At 42.4% G+C, this 20,460-nt stretch overlaps 3 protein-coding genes across 7 annotated transcripts; 2 read left to right on the forward strand and 1 right to left on the reverse strand.

Moving 5' to 3' along the window:
• Positions 1–2,074: 2,074 nt before the first annotated feature.
• Positions 2,075–6,120, forward strand: LOC109530616 (lysosome-associated membrane glycoprotein 1-like). The gene is made up of 6 exons (XM_019894469.1): positions 2,075–2,432; positions 2,974–3,158; positions 3,228–3,356; positions 3,466–3,532; positions 3,733–3,900; positions 4,059–6,120. Exons 1-6 carry the CDS (start codon positions 2,372–2,374, stop codon positions 4,196–4,198), a joined length of 750 nt encoding a protein of 249 aa, XP_019750028.1. The 5' UTR covers positions 2,075–2,371; the 3' UTR covers positions 4,199–6,120.
• A 240-nt stretch (positions 6,121–6,360) lies between these two features.
• LOC109530614 (DCN1-like protein 1) lies at positions 6,361–10,232 on the reverse strand. Of its 5 annotated transcripts, none has more exons than XM_019894465.1 (8): positions 10,152–10,217; positions 9,258–9,287; positions 9,071–9,194; positions 8,599–8,767; positions 8,306–8,436; positions 7,738–7,820; positions 7,563–7,659; positions 6,361–7,362 (listed from the first exon to the last, which is right to left on the reverse strand). In XM_019894465.1, exons 1-8 carry the CDS (start codon positions 10,200–10,202, stop codon positions 7,283–7,285), a joined length of 765 nt encoding a protein of 254 aa, XP_019750024.1. In that variant the 5' UTR covers positions 10,203–10,217; the 3' UTR covers positions 6,361–7,282. The 5 variants fall into 5 exon arrangements, with proteins under 5 accessions (XP_019750024.1, XP_019750025.1, XP_019750022.1 ...); XM_019894466.1 differs by lacking the exon at positions 10,152–10,217 and adding an exon at positions 9,381–9,948; XM_019894463.1 differs by having other exon boundaries at positions 9,071–9,287; positions 10,152–10,232.
• Positions 10,233–11,861: 1,629 nt separating this feature from the next.
• On the forward strand, positions 11,862–20,394 carry tfdp1a (transcription factor Dp-1, a). The gene is made up of 13 exons (XM_019894455.1): positions 11,862–11,990; positions 12,760–12,836; positions 14,031–14,113; positions 14,212–14,278; positions 15,164–15,285; positions 16,707–16,828; positions 16,919–17,084; positions 17,185–17,331; positions 17,418–17,486; positions 17,914–18,065; positions 18,154–18,320; positions 18,400–18,475; positions 19,173–20,394. Exons 3-13 carry the CDS (start codon positions 14,102–14,104, stop codon positions 19,309–19,311), a joined length of 1,239 nt encoding a protein of 412 aa, XP_019750014.1. The 5' UTR covers positions 11,862–11,990; positions 12,760–12,836; positions 14,031–14,101; the 3' UTR covers positions 19,312–20,394.
• The last annotated feature ends 66 nt before the right edge of the window (positions 20,395–20,460 follow it).

The following is a 20,460-nucleotide window of genomic DNA, read 5'->3' on the forward strand; positions in this document are numbered from 1 at the left end:
CATGAGCTTGTTTTGTTTTCATAAGTTGGACTGAATAGCCGTTCTTCAAAGCACAAAATCGGCCAAACGATGGCTCATTTCTCAAAAATCTGCTGATTAGGAATCTTCCCTTGTTTTGTTTTTTTCCCCTAGCCCAACAGGTTTTTACAAACAAACAAAAAAAAACTGATGTGCCACACAAAAGTAAAGACATTTTCTTTTTTTAAAATCTGTGTCAAAAATTTTCTGTCAACCAGTGTCCTCAATGTAATGTTAAATGACTACCTGTCTGACAGTGTAAAATTTCAAAATTGTTCAATGAATGTTTGTTCCAAAGGTTACAGGTGTGTGTGATGTTTGCTAGATACTGTCTCTTGTGTTTGTTCATATTATGGACATGAAAGTTGGTGTTGGCTGGATCACACCCCAATGTGACTTCAACACGCGGGTTGGTGTAAGTTACATCGAGAGTTTAGCCAACCGTGTGAAATGTAAAAGGACCTCTGACTGAGGTTTTGCCCCCGGTGACTTTTAATTAGATGCAAGCATGTTTTAATGACCGCTAATTTGTTTTCCCTCGCTGCCAAAACAACCATTTGGTTCTCTGTCTTCCTACCCAGACTTCTGATTCTTCATTAAATGAATTCCAATTTGTAAAGCAGTAAACTATGAAATGTTATTCATGTGAAATTTAACCATGTGCCGTTTTCCAAAAATCATACATGGTTAAGAATGATGTAATTATGTATACAGAAATAAACAGGTAGCATGATGGGGTACTGATAGGTACAGCTGCCTCACAGTTCTGAGGTTCATGGTTTGAAGCTCAGCTTGGACCTTCCTGTGGGTCACAAAAGATAAATTCCACATGACAAATTATGAGTTTTCCCATTTCAACAAGGGACAAATGATCAACCAGTATGTTTAAGGAGAGATCCTGCAGCTTTTACTTTGTTCAGTGTGCAAGAAGAGGCAAGAGTTGTGGCAGGACGACTTTTGGCATGACATGCTTGATCACAACAGCCCGAGGGTCCAGTTCTTGGCCAAGAAGAGCATCGTCCTACTCGGGCAACATCCTTGACCTGGCTCAGTTTGAGAATTCCTCTATCCCAAGCTCAAGCGCGTCATCAAGAGACCCGTTTTGAAGATTCAGATGCCATCAAAATGAATGTGACGAGTCACAATGGCGGTGCACAGGATCCCAGAAGAATCTTGTCAGGAGTGCATGAAGGCGTGGCAGAGAAAAGAACCACATTATACTCTAGGGCAGCAGTCTCAAACAGCAGGTAATGTGCAACATTTAACCTGTACCACTCAATACAGGACATAATCTTTGCATTCCTTATCTTTGCTTGATTTAGTTGCAGCACACTTATGTTGTTAGGAGTTGGGCAACATTTGTTTCTCGCTAGGAAACCTTTAAAATTGGTCGCACAGCACTACTGTCCTCTCTTTGAATTGGAATGAGAGAAGCTTGCTCTTCTGTCAAGATAAAGTTAGGATGTCCATTAACAATGCTTATACTAGGATGCAGAGAATATTTTTTTCTCAAAGTATTTCCAAAAGTCATTTTATCTTACTTTTTTTGTTGTGTATTTTATTTATATAGTCCCCCAAAATAAGACCAAGGTTGCGTTTTGGTGTTTTTAGTTCTGTTTATCTCTAGAAAAAAATGCATATTTTTAATGTGTATGCAGCCTTGTCAAATACATGTCCAGAAAGTAAAAACCTTTTGCGTGATGACACCTTGTCTTTTTTTTTTTTTTTTAAATAAATGATTGATTAAATTATTTATTATGACAAAAAATATTTAACAATTTTTAGCGAAACGTGTTCAGTTTCAACGTGTGGTTAAATGCATAAAACAATTATTTAATTATGAAAATAAACGATTTAAAATAAATTGGATACATATTTTGTTCTGTTTTTTTTAACCTCTTCTGCTTTTAACTTGATCCGTTTGTCCGTTTACAAAAATGACCATGGGCACAAGTTAACTGTTGGCCTACTCTCGAAAGCAGTTCTGTTGATTGATATGTTAGTCGTCAAATGAGAAACCGGCGCTTCTCGTCACGTGACCGCTGAGGCGTTCGTATAACTACAGGTCACATGATCCTGTTGATCGGTCTTTGGCCGCGCTTCATTAAAACCAAGTCCAAGTCTAGCAGCCTAAACCCTGCAGCAGAAACACCTTAACGCCACGGCTTTACTCATTTTGCTGTACTTTGGGAGCTTTTCTATCAGTGCCTGGGGCTTTTAACCGCTCTCCAAGCCTTATCTTCATGCTAAAGTTAGCATACAGACAGGTAGCGTACTAGCTGTGTTAGCTGAAGTTGTTGTCGTCGAGCTCTTTTTCGACTACGATCTGACCGCCACCAACTACGACTAAAACATGACGAGCGCTGGCGGTGTCCAGACACGGTGGCCGACATTTACCGTGCATCTTATTTTTGGTATGTATTGATTTATCAAAGGTAAACAAAACACATTTTTTGTGGACGTCACGAAAGTATGGAAGGTTACCAACATAACCCACGTGACCAAGTCATATGTAACATACAGGTTTTTCGACGTTTTTAAAAGGAACTTCATGGTTAAAAACACACCTAGGCACGCTCTATTAGCGTTATGTTAATAACATCACTTTTCATGAACTCGTCTCATTTTGTTTTCATGGCTATGATGAGTTTGTTTGTTTTTTTATTGGGAGACCATAACTGATGTCACAAAGCAGCAGTTAATGAAAAAAAGAATTTTTTTGCGATTCAATGCTACTTAACCCTGTGTGGGAACATGACTTACCCCCTAAACTTAGAAAACCATATGATGTGTTTTTTTTATAAATGACAATGAGTCTTTATTTTTTTTAACTGAAAAAATATCAGCTGTATTCTTCTGACTTTATTTTTGCAATCAAGATAATGCGGTATTGAAAATGAACGAATGGATTTATGTAATACTGTATTCTGTACATGCTGTGTGATGTGGTTGAAGCCGCTCTGGTCCTGCACCAAACTTTGGCTACCGTGACGCCCCCCAGCACTGAGGCACCACACAAGGAGCCTGGCAGCCCGGAGACGGGGCACTACCAAGTGACCGGCACTAATGGCAGCGTGTGCTTGCTGGCGTACATGGGCCTCCAGCTCAACATCAGCTTTAGCTCCGCATCCTTAAACCAGGTGCTGGTACACACCCTTGTTTATCTCTCCATGTAAAACGCTTCACGGTCCATCTCACTGCATCTGCAGACGGTGCAAGATGTCGTCAACCTCGAGCCCAACACCACAAAGGCCTCCGGGTCATGTGACGCAGACAGCGCCACGCTGCGACTCTCGGCGGACGCCAATAAAACCAATCTGACCTTTTTCTTCACTCTTGTAAGTTTCTCGAACCTTACTTGTGCCTATTGCGCTTTGTGAAATGGCCACAAGTCAGCAGCGAAGTACAGAAGTGAACGTCTTGAATTGCATCTTATTTTCCCTCCAGAACACTACGTCCAATAAGTACCACGTGAGTGAAATTACTATGTCAGCAATCTGGCCGGACATGAAAGGTGAGTCTCCTGGCCACAACATGAGGTACACCCATGTAAACTAAAGAAATGCAAATACAGACAAAAATAACTGCCCCCCCACCCCCTTTGTGTTTTGGTTGCTTGTACAGTGCTAATTTTCTTCAGAAATTAATCTTTGTTATGCTAACTCTGTTGTCAAATTAGTGGTCGTGATTAAACCGTCCTGTGTCCTGTATCAGAGCCCTTTTTGGCACGTAACAGCAGCCTGGACTACCTTCGGGGAACCTTGGGCTTCTCATACATGTGCCGCGAGGAGCAGACGCTTGACGTGGTGCCGGCTTTGTCCATCAACACCTTCCAGTTGCAGGTGCAGCCCTTTGGCCTCACTCAGAACAAGTTTGGCACAGGTAAACCATCTCGAGCAAGTGTCAATTTTCCCCACAATCATTTTGCCGGTCCTCCATTTTTCATTTTCACCCCCACCCCACACACACACACACACACACACACACACACACAAAACGCTTAACCTCTCTCTCTCTCGCTCTCTCTTTCTCTCTCTTAGCCGAGCAGTGCCAGATGGATGAAGACGACATGCTGATCGCAATCGTGGTCGGGGCGGCCCTGGCCGGCCTAGTCCTCATCGTGCTCGTTGCCTACCTCATTGGCAGGAGGAGGAGCCATGCCGGCTACCAGACCATCTGAGGTGGCATCCGCTCGCATGTAACCCGAGCCTTCCTTCCCTCTCCGTGATTAACCACTTTCACATTTAACACGCCACAAACTCCCGTATCCTTAACCGTGGGGGATGCATAAGCTAAATTATAATAATAAAAGGGATGTTGTGAGATTTGTGAGGAAATATCTGGAAAGCAAAGGATTCATTATTGTGTTGTATTTATACATTTTGTAAAGGGAATTATTGGATTTCAGGCCACTTCTTGCTTCTTTTGGGTGATAACCTGTAGTGGTTTTGTTTATTTATAGCACAATAACTGGTGTTTCTTGTGGTGAAGACACTACGTCTCAGTTTGGAGTTTAACATTCAGTTACTAGTATTCACAATATCTCTCGCTAGGTACCTCAGTGTCTGCTGCTTGTTTAGTCATGATTGTGAAGTCTCAGGAATGGCTGGTGGCAATGTTCTTGCATCTATTGCAGACATGGATTCATTTGGAGGGGGCATGGGGGATTTGTTTGAGAAAACTGGATTTTGGGTGCTAAAATGCTTGACTGGTCTGAAAATAAAATGATTGGCAAAATTCAGCTCAGCAGCTAAAACATGCGACAGCCTTCTGGCATGACTACCACACTAAGGTTAGACTACTTCAGGAAAAATCCTGGATTACACTACATATCTTGAGTGTTGGTATTCCCTATTATAGATTAAGCACATTTTATTAAATACCCACCCAGACTAAGCACATTTTTGTCTAAGCCCCCTGAGGTTTTTTGTTTTGTTTAATTTTTAACCTTACATTTTGTTGACCTTAGTGGTGATCAAACAAACACATGTTGGAGGTCAAGATCTTTAACGAAAAATGAAGAGGACCTACCTGGCAACCCTGAGGCACTCTGCAAGGCAAATACTGTAGGTGGTGGCCATTTGACAAAATAATGGGGAAAATGAATGGTCAATAAACCAAATGTGACTCAGGATTTATGCTAAAACAACCTAACCTTACTGTGGTCATCTATCTGGAGTTAAGGTCTGTCAGCTCCCACAATCATCCCAAAAAAAGAACCCAAATGCCAATCCCTAAATCAGACTTTGTGCAGCTTGCCTCAAGGTTCCCTCCCCTCTATCTACTTGTTTTAGCGGTTACCTTGACAAAAAAAAAATGTTTTTAATCACAAACCAAGATTAGCATAAATGTTGGGTTCGGGCTCAATTAACTGAGTACTAATTTCCCCTATTAGCAAATTTGTCAATCCTTTAATTTTTTTAGTTGAGTGCCACAAGTCTCCCATCTGGGTCCAATTAGATTTTTGGTTGGCTTTTTAACCTCCAACAATTATTTGACAACCACATTGTTTTGCATTAAATCATGTTAGATTAATTTGAGTGTTTATTTTCTTCAATCAAAAATGAAATTTTGTCAAATGCGAGCCCCGCCCCAATTTTTTTTTCGTGGCGAGTGCCTAAAGGCTCTCTTTTTAGTCCACTTGGTAACTTCATAAACTTTATTTTAGATCTTCAAAATGTTTGACTACATGCTTAGCCTCGTTTAGCACAAATCCTGGAAAATCTGCACGTTGTCTTTCCTCACCTTGTTAATGAAGAGTAGTTTTCTGTTACACACCACTTGTCCACTTTGTTACAACACTCCCTTACAAAATTCCAGTGGCCAAAATGCTTACATCACTGTTTTCCTTGTCAGTGCCTTCCCTGCTGCAACATGTCATGCAATGTTAATACAGAGGTACCTGCTGTTTTCTCTCTCACATTTTCTTGTACAGGGCTGTATGTAAACATGCATCATCATGTAATAGTACTGATAATTTTTGGTTTACCGTATTGTTTACTGTTCCTCATCTGAATACCCGTTTATTTGTTTTGTGTGCGTTGGTTTTAATTGTTTGAGATGTTTTCTAAACGATGGTCAATAAAAGTGATTTGAAAGTTGTTCTTAGTTTGCCCCGTTTGTTTTTAGCCTTGCCGCTTACATGCAGTGATCTCCCCAGATTTCTGAACTTTTTGATATTACGGAGCGTAGCTGATGAAGTTTTATAAATGTTCAAAATGCAAGTTACCCAGTTTTTTTTCATGTAGGTCATTCGAGTGGAACTTGGAGAGCTCAGTATTTTTTTAACGCGGTACTTTGGTGTTAAGTCTGAGGACCACTGACAGAGGAGTTAAATCCATATTATGGAAAAACTCATGCTTTTATTGATCTTTAAATGTAACAATATACTGTACTTACATGAATGTTCATTTGTCTCTACCTGTAAATAATGGTGAACAGAAACATAACATTTGTATAATTAGTAAGGCTTGTTTATCATTCATTTTGCAATGCAGCTTCAGAATAGCTCCTAACTGCTGCAGGACGGTCTAAAAAGTATCAAGAACGCTGCTCAGGTTCAATTATTTGATTGGTCTTAAATGTTCTGAACAGCAGACTTGAGAGTTAATCGATTGTTCCCAGCCAAGAGGTGCTCCATTTTGCCTTCATCCATTGAAGACATGATTAAACACTTCCGAAAGACCATTCCCACTCAAAGCAGTTTAGACAAAATGTTCCTTGGGCAGAGGAAATCAGAACATAGAGCTGTGATGGTTTTTTTTTTTGGGGTGGGGGGGACATTTCACAGCAAGTACCAAAATCGAAGATGCAATCACAGCCTCAAGGTGATGCACGACACTGACATCAAACCCGTGAGACATCTTCAAGAGTACATAAAAGGATGCTTTATAAACAGGATCATATTTATATTAGGCTTCATATAATTCTCTTTTGTAAATAGATACAGTATGTACGGTCAAGTTGTGGTGCTGGTGTTGTGAGCACTCCTTTGTCCTTTCTTTTCCAGTCCATTTACGCTCGTCTTGGCGCGGCATCAGTGTTCATCCCGGAGCGGAGTGCGCTCACAGGATTCCGAGGGTCCGGCAGGAGGAGCCCAGATGAATCCGGAAATGTCCCTCCTCTGCACTCTCCTCTAAGTGCTGCTGTTGGCCACCATTGTTTAAATAAAAAATAACAATAATAATCCACCTTCAAAAAAATCCAGATGAAGTCTCTGTAAAAGAAATACTCTCCTTCCCAGTTCTTTGTTTTTTTTTTTTTTTTAGAGAGTTTTACGTTTTGTTCCAGTTATGATCGGTCGAGCAAATTCCACAAAGTCGTCTATAAGCACTGGCCACGCCCCTAAAAGGAAAAAGAAAACATGGATCAGAAAATTAAAATTCACCACGTGAGCCTAAAGATGTTACATTGGACACCCGCATACACGTAAAAATCACAAAATAATGTACATAGAATAAATAAGTTTTCGTTAAGCAACCCCTCATAAATTTTTATTTATTTATTTATTTGCCCATTGTCAACATTGAAGTTTCAACTCTTACCCTCCTCGTCATAGTTGGACAAGTCGTCCGCGATCATGTTTCCAAAGTCCAACAGTAGGTTCCAAGTGTCTTTTGGGATGGAGCGTTTATGGTGCTCCTGAAACAACCCGTCATCAAGATATGCTTAATATTATTTGTGCTTCAACAGCGCTGCCTCCATAGATTTTCGACTCACCAAAAGAAATCTATTCCAAAGGTCGAGGAACTTAAATCTTCCTAAAAGAACCAGATTCCAGTAAGCTACAGCCATCTCCAAGTCTGCAGGAAAGAAAAAAAAAAAAGAAAACTCAAAGAAGTCATCTTAAGTTTGTCTGTGTTTCAAACTGATGCCATAAGACGACATAATACAGTTGGACTTTCATCATGTACAATTTCAAAATGTTACATTTATTTTCATTTTTTATTTTAATTAAATGTTACTTTTTTTTCTAGCAAAATTAAGTCTCCTCCCATAAAATGGTAATAAAAATCATGACAATCTGGTCAAATTTTGGCAACGTTGACATTTTTCCTCATGATTTAGAATTTACTCCAAATTACAGGCGTTTTTGATCACACATTGTACTTTCCCTTGTAATACATCCCTTCCCCCAAAAAATGTTCCCATAATTTAAAAACTTCTTCAAACTGACTTTATTCTTGTAACATACCTTTTTCACTTATTTTCTTATGAGTAGGACTTTTTTCATCCCCACCCCACCGTGGCCCTAAATCCACCCACCTGCATGAGTGATTCTCCTTACCTAAACCCTTCTGGCCGGGATTTTTGGCAAAGTTAAAGGTGAACTGGTAGAAGTCCTTGAATTTGCTGCCGTCTTTCAGCTCCTGCTCCAGTCTTGGCAAAAGGGCTTTGAGCTTGTCGGGGCTGTCGCACCTACAAGGCGGTAGAGGCACCCAACATTAAACCTCCTGGTTCAATAACAACATGGCAGCCTTGCTGCTATACAAATGTAACGGCGATACATGAGCCACTTGCTGTTGCTTAATTTTTATGTATATATAGACAGGGAGCCTTCTTTCCTACAGAGCGGCTTACCCCAGCTCCGTCATGCCGTCCAGGAACTCCTTCTTGGAGAACTCGCACTGGGTGGCGGCGCGAAATTTCCATGCCACCACCAGAACGCTGATGCTGGCCGGATCCAGCATCAAGTCGTCGCAAAATTGCTGGATGCCCTCGATGCCGATCTTGTTCTCATCCTGGGGATCTGTATGGGAATGTGGAATAGATTCAATTACGTTGTGTGTGAAATGTGCTATTGATCACTGATTTTGAATTTTATTTAATTTTTGAGCATTTATGTATTGGTAAAGGTTAGAGATCAGTGTGACTTTGATTCTATTTGGAGCAACAAGGAGGCAAGAAAACAACGTGAAATCACTCAGTTGGATGTGCACTCTTTGCCTGTATCACTAAGGTATCGGATCAGGACTTGTTATCCAGAAACTAGAAAACCAAAGATTTAGACTTGGCCTCAGGTGTCAAACAAGTGTTACTGAAACATCCCTACCTTTGTACCGGTTGAAAAGTTGCTCCAGCTTCTTGCGGTCAACGGACGTCTTCATGGACTCCTTGCAGTAGAGGTCCGGATTCTGGAAGTAGTTGTCGGTGGCCACCTCCAGCTTCCAGTCATTCTGTGTGAGACAGTAAACGGCCGTCTTCTCGCCCGCCTGCGTGAAGGACATAAATTGCCGCACCTTGTCCCTCTGCGACGACTTCAACTTGTGCTGCGTGGGCAACAGGGCAAACGGGCGGTCAGTGGCGAGCAGACCCCACAGCGCCCACACCAGGTAAAGACAGAGCAGCGCGCATAGACACACCAGCGCGCACAGGACTGCGTCCACAGGCATTCAGGGCACATGGGGGGAGTGAGACCTAGTTCTCGGCAACATTTAGGATGATCCCAAGTGCAGGCCCTCACATGACTGATGTAATAGGAGCCACTCTGACTATTTGTAGAGGTTTTAATAACAGCTCCCAAGAAGTGGTATTTGTTTTTAGCTCTGCTCTGAGGCCCACGACCCGCAGGTTGTCCACCTCTATTATACGCTTATAACAGGCCGCTCATCATGTTTATGGTAAGGTGACAGTGGACCGTCATAAGCATTATTACGTAATGGCGAGCTCTGTATACGGGGGATAACAAAGGCAAAAGAATAGCGGTGGTAGGAATGGGAATCGCCGGGTTAGCATGGCCGAGCTACTGGCTAGACGCCAATATTTTAGCTTCGGTCTGTTGTTAACGTTAATAACATGCGTGCAATGGTGTCAGTGAGCTTGCGCGTGCATGCGTGTCGTAGTTGCAGGTTCATAACTACGGTGGCCGAGCCTGTGCTATGTTAGCATGCTTGACAGACAAACACGGGGACGTTGCGGCTAGCTGTGTTGCTAGCTAGCTGCTGTTGCTGCCCCCAAAAATATCAACTGACCTTCCGTTGAGAAACAGCAAGCCGAACGACACTCGTTGATCAACGTGGAGATTGGGCGCGACGCGACCGTTAATAGTAAAGCGACACGGCGCCACGCGTATTAAAAGACATCGCGGCGGTTAACGAGACGAGAGGGGGAATGTGTTTATTTTGGTTACCTACCATTTTCACACCCGCTAGTTCACCAGTTTGGGAGCCGCTCGTTGTGCGCATGCGTGGAAGCGACCTGCGGAAGGCGCAACTTTATGAATTCTCATGTGGTTGACAGTGTTTTATTGTATTTTAGTAAACACATTTAAATTTCAGCGTGACACGTTAAGAAACAAACCTTTTTCCCCCAACCAGCTAGCCAGCGGGGCTAAAAATTGTATCATTTGTCTATACAATTGTTTTAAGTACACTTCTGCATAACATAGTATCTCTAATAACATTAGAAATGAAATATACCGTATATTAACTTACAACAAAGAATAACTTACAACAAATGAATAAATATTAAGAAGTAATATGTATGCTTTAAATTAGGAAATAAAAAGTACAGTGTCTCCCATACAAATAAGAACGTAGATGCTTGACACATTTAAAGGGTCTTAATACTTAATATCGTCCTGCAATTAATAGTCAAATATGATACCTGCAGCGCTGCATCCCTGCTCAGCAAGTTTTGTTGCTCGCTGGTTCAGATTAGTTTTATCTGCAAGAATGCACTCCGCAACAAGTGTGGACGCCTGCACACAAAAATATTGCTGATAGACTATATCTGTCACTGTCAGACTTACTTCATCTTTTTTTTATTTTTATTTTTTTTAATGAAGGGACTCAAAAAGTATCATTACATGATGACAACAGCAGAACTTATGCGGCTCAAATACTGTTGAATAACAAGTAACCAGAAAACCCATGCAGGCACAGGGAGAACATGCAAACTTCACACAAGGCTGGAGCTGGAATCGAATCATACACCTCTCCATTGTGAGGCCGGCATGCTAACCAGTTTACCACCTACTTAGGGTCATAACACAAATAATATATAAAGTACTGTGTAAAAGTCTTCCTTTGCTGAAACTACAGTATTCGACTTTCATTTGTTGCTATTTTCCCTCCTTCCTGCCTTCACACGTTTTTATTCACTATGCTTTTAGTTCAGTTTATTTATTCCACCTGTTTTTATTCATGCAGCTATTCTTCCATCACTTAAACTTTCTTTTCTGCCTTCTTTCCTTCCTTAGCTTCTTCCACTTGATGATATTTGCCTTTTTCTTCCTTCCTGACCTGCTGTCACTCCTTCCTTCTTTTTTTCCTTCCTTTATCCCCCTTACCTTGGCCCGCTTTTCAGTTTAGTTCCCTTCCTTCCACCCTTCCTTTGCTTTCCTTTGCTTAAAACTAATTTTCTCATTTTTTGCTTCCTGTGCTTCCACTCTTTTTTTCTTGATGCAAACGACTTCCCATTATTCACGGTAAATGTACATTGCTTTTTTTCTACACAATTTCCCAATATAATATTTATGTACAGGATACGTACGTCCTTTTTATTTCTCTCAAGAGGTTGAGAGAGAGAGAGAGAGAGAGAGAGAGAGAGAGAGAGAGAGAGAGAGAAATGATATAGGGGAAAATTATGTAGGTTTACCGTGTACAGTAACGGTTTCAGAATAAAAAGTATAATCAAATGACATCTGACATACGCATACCCCAAATTATCTCCTTTAGCCTTGTCAAAGGAAAGCCTTCAATGGAAACTACCATACTGCTTTATCACCTCCTTTGCAACAGGTGGCAGTGTCCTCAATATCAAACCTGTGCATCGTCCAATCGGAACGTCGTTTTAGATAGTGGGCGGGGGCTACTTTGACTGCTCTGCTTTCGTCTTGCGGAAGGCGACCAATCAGAGACAACTGAAGCCAGACACCGCCAAGATCAGATTGTGAGTCGCGCTGCCGTAGCAAGGCTAGCCGAGAGTGATAGAAGAAGCTCACGACGCTTGCTAACTTGTGGAGTGCACCGGTAAGCACGTGTTTTAACGCGTCTCTGGCCTCGCCTCCGACATATTTATTTGTGACACGGCTCGGAGGCTGTGTGGACGTTCTAAAACAACTCGGCGTGAGACCGCCAACTGAGTTTTAAAAGCTAACTCCGGTGGTCTTGTCGATGACAGCTGTGCTTAGCTCGGCCGCTAGCTGCTAGCGGTCGGCTAACAAAGCGCCGGTGGCTTTTCATTGGTGACCGCGAGTTAGCAACTTGCTAACAAACACAGTAATTGCCAAGCCACCAATGTTGGCAGTTGTCACTGTGTACTTCAGACTAGTTTCTACAAGCATCTCACACTTAAAAAGTGTCCTCGTTGTGAACTTTAGAGTTTCGAATGCGTGCCTCTTTATCGGCAAGGATTGCAAGACAACAGTAGCTGCTTGAAAGTCTTCGAAAACAAAGCAGACAGTGTAGAATTCGGTTAAGCAAAACGGAATGATCAATTAGTCAGGAAGTTCTGTGCATTTAGAACGCGTAAGACTGCTGCAAATACATGATGATGATAGTGTAGCGGTCACCGAATTGGCCACTATTTTTCCGTTGACAGGTGTGCATATAACGATTAATATCAACGCCGCATCGACCGATTTAAGTCTTGACCAATCTCATGTCACACGCAGTGTTTTTTTGTCTTTCTGTCGTACTCGCGAATAAAAAAATCAAGTGAACTTGAAATTATTCGCAAAAATACAATGCTCCCCAAAGTATAGTTTGACTTTGCTCGCAATGTTTCCTGTTTGCTAAGGATTTAGACCTCCTCTTCCTCCGCTCTCAAATGCCAACAACAACGGCAGCCGTCGAAGAAGCAGCCCTAGTACACTCGTAAGTGCACACAATCCCCGCCCGCTTGACTCCCCTTTTCATCCGAACGCTAGCCCAAACGGATCACGGACTTCTCCACTGAAACGTCGAGGGGCGAAAAACGGGACCTATCTCGCCCAGAATCTCTTTCAAAGCGTGCATTAGCTCGCTAGCTAGCAGCAGGGCTCTATCCAGCCATGGTGGCTTAGCGGTATCAGTTAGCTAGCCGCACCTCAACAAAAGAGTGCTTCGATGGGGGGGATACGGGCCTAGCGTGCCGTTACTCCTTCTATACACGTCGTGATATTACTTTTTTGTCCATATTTGTTGTTGCACGTGAAGTTGATATGTTTTGCAAAGACCTGTAGCAGAAGTTCGCCACCTCTCCTCCACCTGAAGTAGGCCCTGTGCGCTTATAACCACTCAAAAGTTCTTAACTTCCTATTCTATGCTGCTACACTAGGTTCATTCTTATCAGCGGGGACCCAAATATGTACTCCGATCCAAAAAGGGTTTAGGATCAATTTGTATTGTGCCTAGATATAAGGAGGTGAAATAGCCTCCATCAGGCACATACTTTTTTGGTTACAAATAACTCAAACATTTCTGTCGTGGCAGTAATTTTAATAGGTATATGTGCCATATATGTATTTTAATAAGTTTGGTTTCTTGGGACAAACCACTTTGCTAATTGAAGTGAACTAGCTTTGGAAGATGTAAATTCTCCTTCATCCGGTTCATGGTAATACATACTTCAGTTATCTACAATTTGGAAAGTTTGCATATATGTGACACCATCATTATGCAATGTATCAAATTATATGTCTTGCGTTCGTTTATAATGAATACAGTGTTACTTTAAATGATTCTCGTGTCTTGTGTGACAGGGAAAAGACTTGTTAGACAATGATCGTTGCTTTCAACACAACAGGGTGCAATAACTTAGCGTCTGCTGCTGTTGAGCTTCGCTTTCGTGTCCAGGCATTGCAGAACTCCCCTACACACCGGTGGTGTTCCTATGTCGTGCCTCTATTTCCTCAGATGTTACGAAATTGTATATTGGTGCCATTGGCTGAGTTCTGTCAAAAACGCAAAAGCGGGTTAATGCCGCAATTTAACGGGCTCTGTGTCTATGCAAATGTTCAACTATTTATTTTTTTTTGTGGAACATTAAAGTTGGTCTGTCTGTCTGTCTGTCTCTCTCTCTTTCTTAAGGGTCTTAATAGTGAAACAGAAGAAGAAATCCCTTTCCAACTGAAGCTCAACTTCCCCGGTCCTTTGGGATCATGGCTAAAGATGTAAGTGACTACATGCTCATGTCATGACATTAAGACATGACCTACTTTGTCTGATTGGATTATGAGGGGATATTATTTAACATTTCTGTCCTTCGCAGGCTGGTCTAATGGAAACAAATGGAGAGTTGAAGGTTTTCATTGATCAGAATCTGAGCCCCAGCAAAGGTAGAAGCTGTTTTTGAACAGAGTTTGTACATCACACTTTAAATTATACTTTAAAAAGAAAAACACATACACTGGAACCTTTGAAGTTGAAGTATTACAACTAAGAGTTCAATGAAACTTTTCAGGAGGGAAAATACTTATCAAAAGTTGTGCAAAAACCTAGCTGGGAAGTTGGAATTACTGACTTTTAACTTGGAAAATGGTTGCTCAAAGTTCTGGATTGCACACTCTGGGTAGTCCCTTGACTTCACTGTGACATAACGCAATAGTGGCAATGTGAATGTAAAACACACTAAAATATATGACTTGTATTTCGTGATTATACTCAGTATCTGGCTTTCTAACAACTTTTTCTACTTGACAACTGGTCTGAAGCCCTATAAATATATCACTATTCATGTTGCTCTAAAGCCAAACATTCTCCTCGCCAGCCATGTTATTTGTTTACTTTTGATACCCAGCACTTTGGAGTGAAGCGTTCCAGCCGCTGTCATGCATTCTGTCATGCAAGAACTGGGCTCCTCTGACGCTGCACATAATTAATAAAAGCAGAATGTAATAACACACCGACAGATGGCCTTTTGATATTTTGTGGAGCCAGGAATGTTGCTATTACGAGGCTTCGAGATGAGACCCAATTGCGCAAGCGCCTTCAGTCGCCAATAACACTAGAAAAAGAAATGTAAAATGAACGGCTGTATCAATTATCCTTGTTTTGTACTTGAATTTGCTAAAACATTGGGGGCGGGGGGTGTTTCCCCCTGTAATCAAATTTATCGGCTTGTTGCATCATTTAGGCTCCACTCTATTTGTCTCTTCTGTCAGAGCTGGAACAACAGTCATTCATTCAACACTCATTGCTCACTCTCTCACGTGTCTTGTTAGGTGTCCTGTCTTTGGTTGCTGTCCAACCCGCCACCGCCCCTGTGGCCAAACAGCTTCTGCCCAAAACGCTTGGGCCGTCCAATGTGAATATTGCTGCACACATGCAACATTTGCCACACATGGTAAGTCCTCATTGGTACAAAGTCCTGTCATGAATTTTCCCAGACCTGCTTCACCATCAATAAAACAGACACATGTACCGTATTTTCCGCACTAAAAGGCGCACCTAAAAGCCTCCATTTTCTTAAAAGCGCACAGCGCGCCTTAAAGTCCGATGCGCCTTGTATATGGTCATTACGGTAATATTTCAACCCCAAAATGGCTCCTTGCTCGAGACATGCTGACAACACAGAGTTCAAACTTAAGGCGATCGGTTACGCAGTTGAACACGGAAATAGAGCAGCGGCAAGACAGTTCAACGTTAACGAGTCAATGTTATAACTTGCTGTTGGTTAAGTGAACTGTGTCACTGCGTTATTAAATATGTTTTACTGACATCTGATCGTTCTGTTGATGTTTCCTTGAGCGTAGCTCCATCTAGCGGATGCATTGTAGATTGCGTCTTATAATGCGATGCGCCCAACGTATGAAAAAAAAATTACAAAATAGGCCATTCATTGAAGGTGCGCCTCATAATCCGGTGCGCCTTTTAGTGTGGAAAATATGGTACATCACACATGATATTATTTTCTGCTTGCCGGCCCTCTTTGCCACGTCTCGCTGTTGTGTAAGCCCCCTCCATTATCATTGCGAGGTGACCTGGCGGGAGAAATAGCTGGGCGTTGATCCTAAGCTTATCAAGCGCTACAGTCAGCAGGATTGCATCCATCATCCCATTACATACATGGAATCTATACATCGTGACAATCAGCTTAGTTATCACCTTGGAAAAGGAATCGAGTGCCTACCTTCACAGTGCCTGAGTTCTAGCACTAGTGATGTCGTCAACGTTGTTACAAGTACTTCAGTAAGACAATACAGCAACCTTCAAAATACTGTTCAGGATTGTTGTGTTAATTGTCATGCAAGTCCACAAATGGTTTTTAATGTATGCCACCTAAGGGATCGAATGTTACGGACATTTAGTGGTGATTTTCAGCCCTGCCGCTTACTTGGAGATATTTGTCCAGATTTCCTGAGTCTCTTGATGATAATATGGATGGGAGATGAAGAAATCCCAAACTGTTTTTTAAGGATTCCTCACTCGTCCCAGTCTGCATTAAAAAAAACAGTAACATTAATCAGCATGAACATGAAACAACTTCTCTTTGTAGTGTATTTAAGTATTGGTTGAATAGGATTTGCAAATCAGTATATTTCTGTTTGTTTGCGTTTTACACAGCGGCCCAAATTGATTGGAATTGCGGTTTGTAGAAATTGTTAACTTGAAGATATTGCTCAACGTATTAAAATCCTTGCCACAAGTTTGTCATCCACTTAATATAAACACCTGCTACTCTGCCGCGGAGTGACTAAACACACCTGGCCACGATTTGAAGAAATATGATTGAGAAGGATATTATTGCCCCTTTTTCTTTTCCAGGTAATTGGAACACCCCAGAGGCCAACGGTATCCAACACTATACTGGTAAACAGTCCACACACGCCCAATTCCCAGTTCCTGACTCAGACTCAACCTTCTGATGCCTCTCCTTGGTCATCAGGGTAAGTCCTCAAAAGCACGTTGAGGAGTTCGTTTTTTTTTTTCTTTTGGCAAATCACAGCATGGTCCGGTGAGCTCACTGTTATTTGCAGGAAGCGTGGTAAGAAAGGTGAGAAGAATGGGAAGGGCTTGAGGCATTTCTCCATGAAAGTGTGCGAGAAGGTGCAGAAGAAGGGAGTCACCACCTACAACGAGGTGGCAGATGAGCTGGTGGCAGAATTCAGCTCGGGTGACAACCTCATGTCACCCAACGACTCGGTGAGAGTTGCTGCTGCAAAAATGATGCACACCCACGCACCACACAAACAGGTGGAAACTACAAGGTTCTCTTTATCGTGCTGATGTGTTTTTCTTTTAGCATGTATATGACCAGAAGAACATCCGGCGGCGTGTGTACGACGCCCTGAACGTCCTCATGGCCATGAACATCATCTCCAAAGAGAAGAAAGAGATCAAGTGGATCGGCCTGCCCACCAACTCAGCGCAAGAGTGCCAAAACCTCGAGGTACCTATGCGCAATCCTTCCAAGTCTCACCGCATGTCACTTCTGTTGCCTCCTTTGTATGCAAGTATTATTTTTGCCGATGGCAGGTGGAGCGACAGAGGCGGCTGGAAAGGATCAAACAGAAACAGTCGCAGCTTCAGGAGCTCATACTACAGGTAGGAGTGACTGAGAGCCATGTTTCCACCAAGCTGTACCAGAGTTGACAAATGTTACGGATCATCCGTATTTTGTGATGGAAATCACTGAACACCGACTCGTTATGCCCGTGACATTTATTATTGCAGGTGTTTAATAACAAACGAGCCAAAAAAAAAAAAATCAGCATCCAGGCCGTTGAAGCTGCCAACGAGCTACTGCTCGCTCGCTCGCGTGGCAAAAATGAGGGGGGCGGGCTGCCTGCCTCATTGGCCTCACTGCAAGGGTTAAACCTGGGGATCAACAGTAGAGGTTTTAGGGTTCATAAGAAATGTAATGTGTTGAAAGCAATCGAATAATGAACCGTGCATTTGCTTGTCGTTGCACGGTTATACCTACAGTGATCCATGTTCACTTGTTCAAGGCAAGTTGTTGTTGTGGTCGCAGCAAATAGCCTTCAAGAACCTGGTTCAGAGAAACAGGCAGAGTGAGCAGCAGGCAAACAGACCTCCGCCGCCCAACTCCATCATACACCTTCCCTTCATCATCGTCAACACCAGCAAGAAAACAGTCATTGACTGCAGCATCTCCAATGACAAGTAGGCCACGTCGTGACCACACACACATTGGCGGCGCATGTTTCCCGTTCAACGCTTGCTGAAGAGATTTTCTGTTCTTGATTGGCAGGTTTGAGTACTTGTTCAACTTCGACAGCATGTTTGAGATCCACGATGACATTGAGGTGCTGAAGCGTATGGGCATGGCTTGTGGTTTGGAGGTGGGCAAGTGTTCTCCGGAGGATTTGAAAGTCGCACGCAGCCTGGTGCCCAAAGCTTTGGAGCCCTACGTGATCGGTCAGTCACACACGTTTGCTCCTACTTCACATCGAGGTTCACGGTTTTAATTTAAATGATGATGGCTCTCCTTCTCCAGAGATGGCAAAGGGCCCCATCAGTAGCGTTTACATCACTGGAGGGTCCTCGGCTAATGGAGCCCGTTACACAGCCAGGTGGGAGTCAGCTCGCTTTTTTTCCCCCCGCCTTCTCAGTGTTGACTTGCTCAACTTGTTGACTTACTGGATAACATGGCTAAAATAGCACGGCTAACGCCAGCTCTTTTTCACTTTAAAGTTACTATATCAAGAAAAGCAGGGGAGTCGATACTCATTTCACAAGCAATAAGTGCCGTACTTTAACTGTTGTACTTTTGATTTTACTTGTGAAAATTCAGTTGTTGTTTTTTTCCCTTCACTTTTACTAATATGCCAAAAACAAAGAACACTTGGTTCAATGGAACAAAAATGATCTACCCTCCAAATTTCAAAATGGTGCATCTTGGAGCTGTGATTGCAGTACGGTGATTCATCTCCTCATACCATCACAATCTCATACCAGCCGATGCCTTCCGCACGTTACATCACAGCATACATATAGAGGAACATTCATACCTATAACAAATTGTAATCTTCAGTTTCACCTAAAAAGCATGTCTTTGGGACGATGATAATAAAAAGTCCTGTTAAGCACATATCTAACATGCACTAGACAGAAAAAGAACATTTAAAAAGAAATCCAAAAACGCACAAATTTAGTCAGTTTTTTTTTTCTTGTCATTGGCTTGCAACTATAAACGTGAGATCCGTCCGTCCCTTGCGTTTATTTTTAACCATTGTCTAAACCCGAACCACTTTTTCCTCCTTTATCTAGCGACGGCTGCCCCGATGGCACCATGGCATCCAGCTCGAACGACTCTCACTACAGCGGCTCTCGCGTGGAGACGCCGGTGTCTTACATGGGCGACGACGACGACGAGGATGAGTACGACGAGAATGATGACGAAGACTAACCTGTGTACACCTTGCCACTCCAATAAGCACAGTGTCTCAAAAGCGCCAACATGGGAACGTAGAACTGCCGTCGCGCCCCCACCCCCCCTTTCCCCCACTTACACACAAACACATGTCATGCACCCTCCACTTGTCTTTGCTCTTCCCCCTTTCTCTCCCACGCCTGTTTTTCTGTTTGGCTTTCTCAGGGCTCTACATGAGTATTGAAAGAATGAGGGGAGACGTGCGTGAGGTGCCCCCTTTTGCCTCTTGAATCGTTCGTACATGCACCGCAGTTCTCGGGCAGGGTTTTGTCGCGGGAACTGTAGCGTGCGACCTAACCTAAAAGCTGAAGTCTTTGCGTATTTAGCTCATTGTTCTCTAAGCCATCCCATGAGAAACAAAAACAGACTGCTTTTGGAGAACGACAAAAAAAAAAAAATGTTTGTGTCGCTACGCCACTGTTCTCTATGGCAGCACGATCTTTAATGTTCACCGATGGTCAAAGTATTTGTTCAAAGAGGCCGCCATGAATTCACAATGGCCAGATAAAATTGGCATCCTGTGATGGGGCTCCATCATGCGTGTTGTTTTTGTTTTTATTTTGGTCTGGTGCAGAGGTTCAAATGGTTCTTCCGTTTCTCACTCAATTGAGGTGGCTTCCTTCTGTTTTGTAGGCAGCTGCTTGCATTACCTTATTTGCTAGTTTGATTTTTTATTTTTTTTTTTTTTAATTGTTTTGCATTCCGCAGTTAAGGAATTCTCATGAGCGGCCTGTGTAACACCTTGGTCGTGTTTACAAAATAATGGCACCAGCAAGGTAATGTTTTCCTAACCCAGGTTCCTGATAGGTAAATAAGCTTTGTTAATGACATGTATGAACCCCGTTGATTGTAGCTCATAGTATCCCTTAGAGGCCAGTGATATCGATACTAGACCATCAGACGGTATCCATGTAATTAATGTGTGGTTGTACAGGTCTTTGTATGCTCCCATCAAAGATCTCCTTTTCAAAACTGAGCAACACATGTACTGACTTCTTCCAAATACCCCTTTTCTGTATTCTAATATAAGTTTTCAAATTAAATATAGATTGTTTTAAACGTTTCTGTAAATGGTCTTGAGTAACATGCAATTACAAAACTGGTTTCAGTTGGGGACGGCTGTTC

Source organism: Hippocampus comes, unplaced genomic scaffold (genome assembly GCF_001891065.2).
Source record: "Hippocampus comes isolate QL1 unplaced genomic scaffold, H_comes_QL1_v1.1 scaffold96, whole genome shotgun sequence".
Classification (NCBI taxonomy): Eukaryota; Metazoa; Chordata; class Actinopteri; order Syngnathiformes; family Syngnathidae; genus Hippocampus; species Hippocampus comes.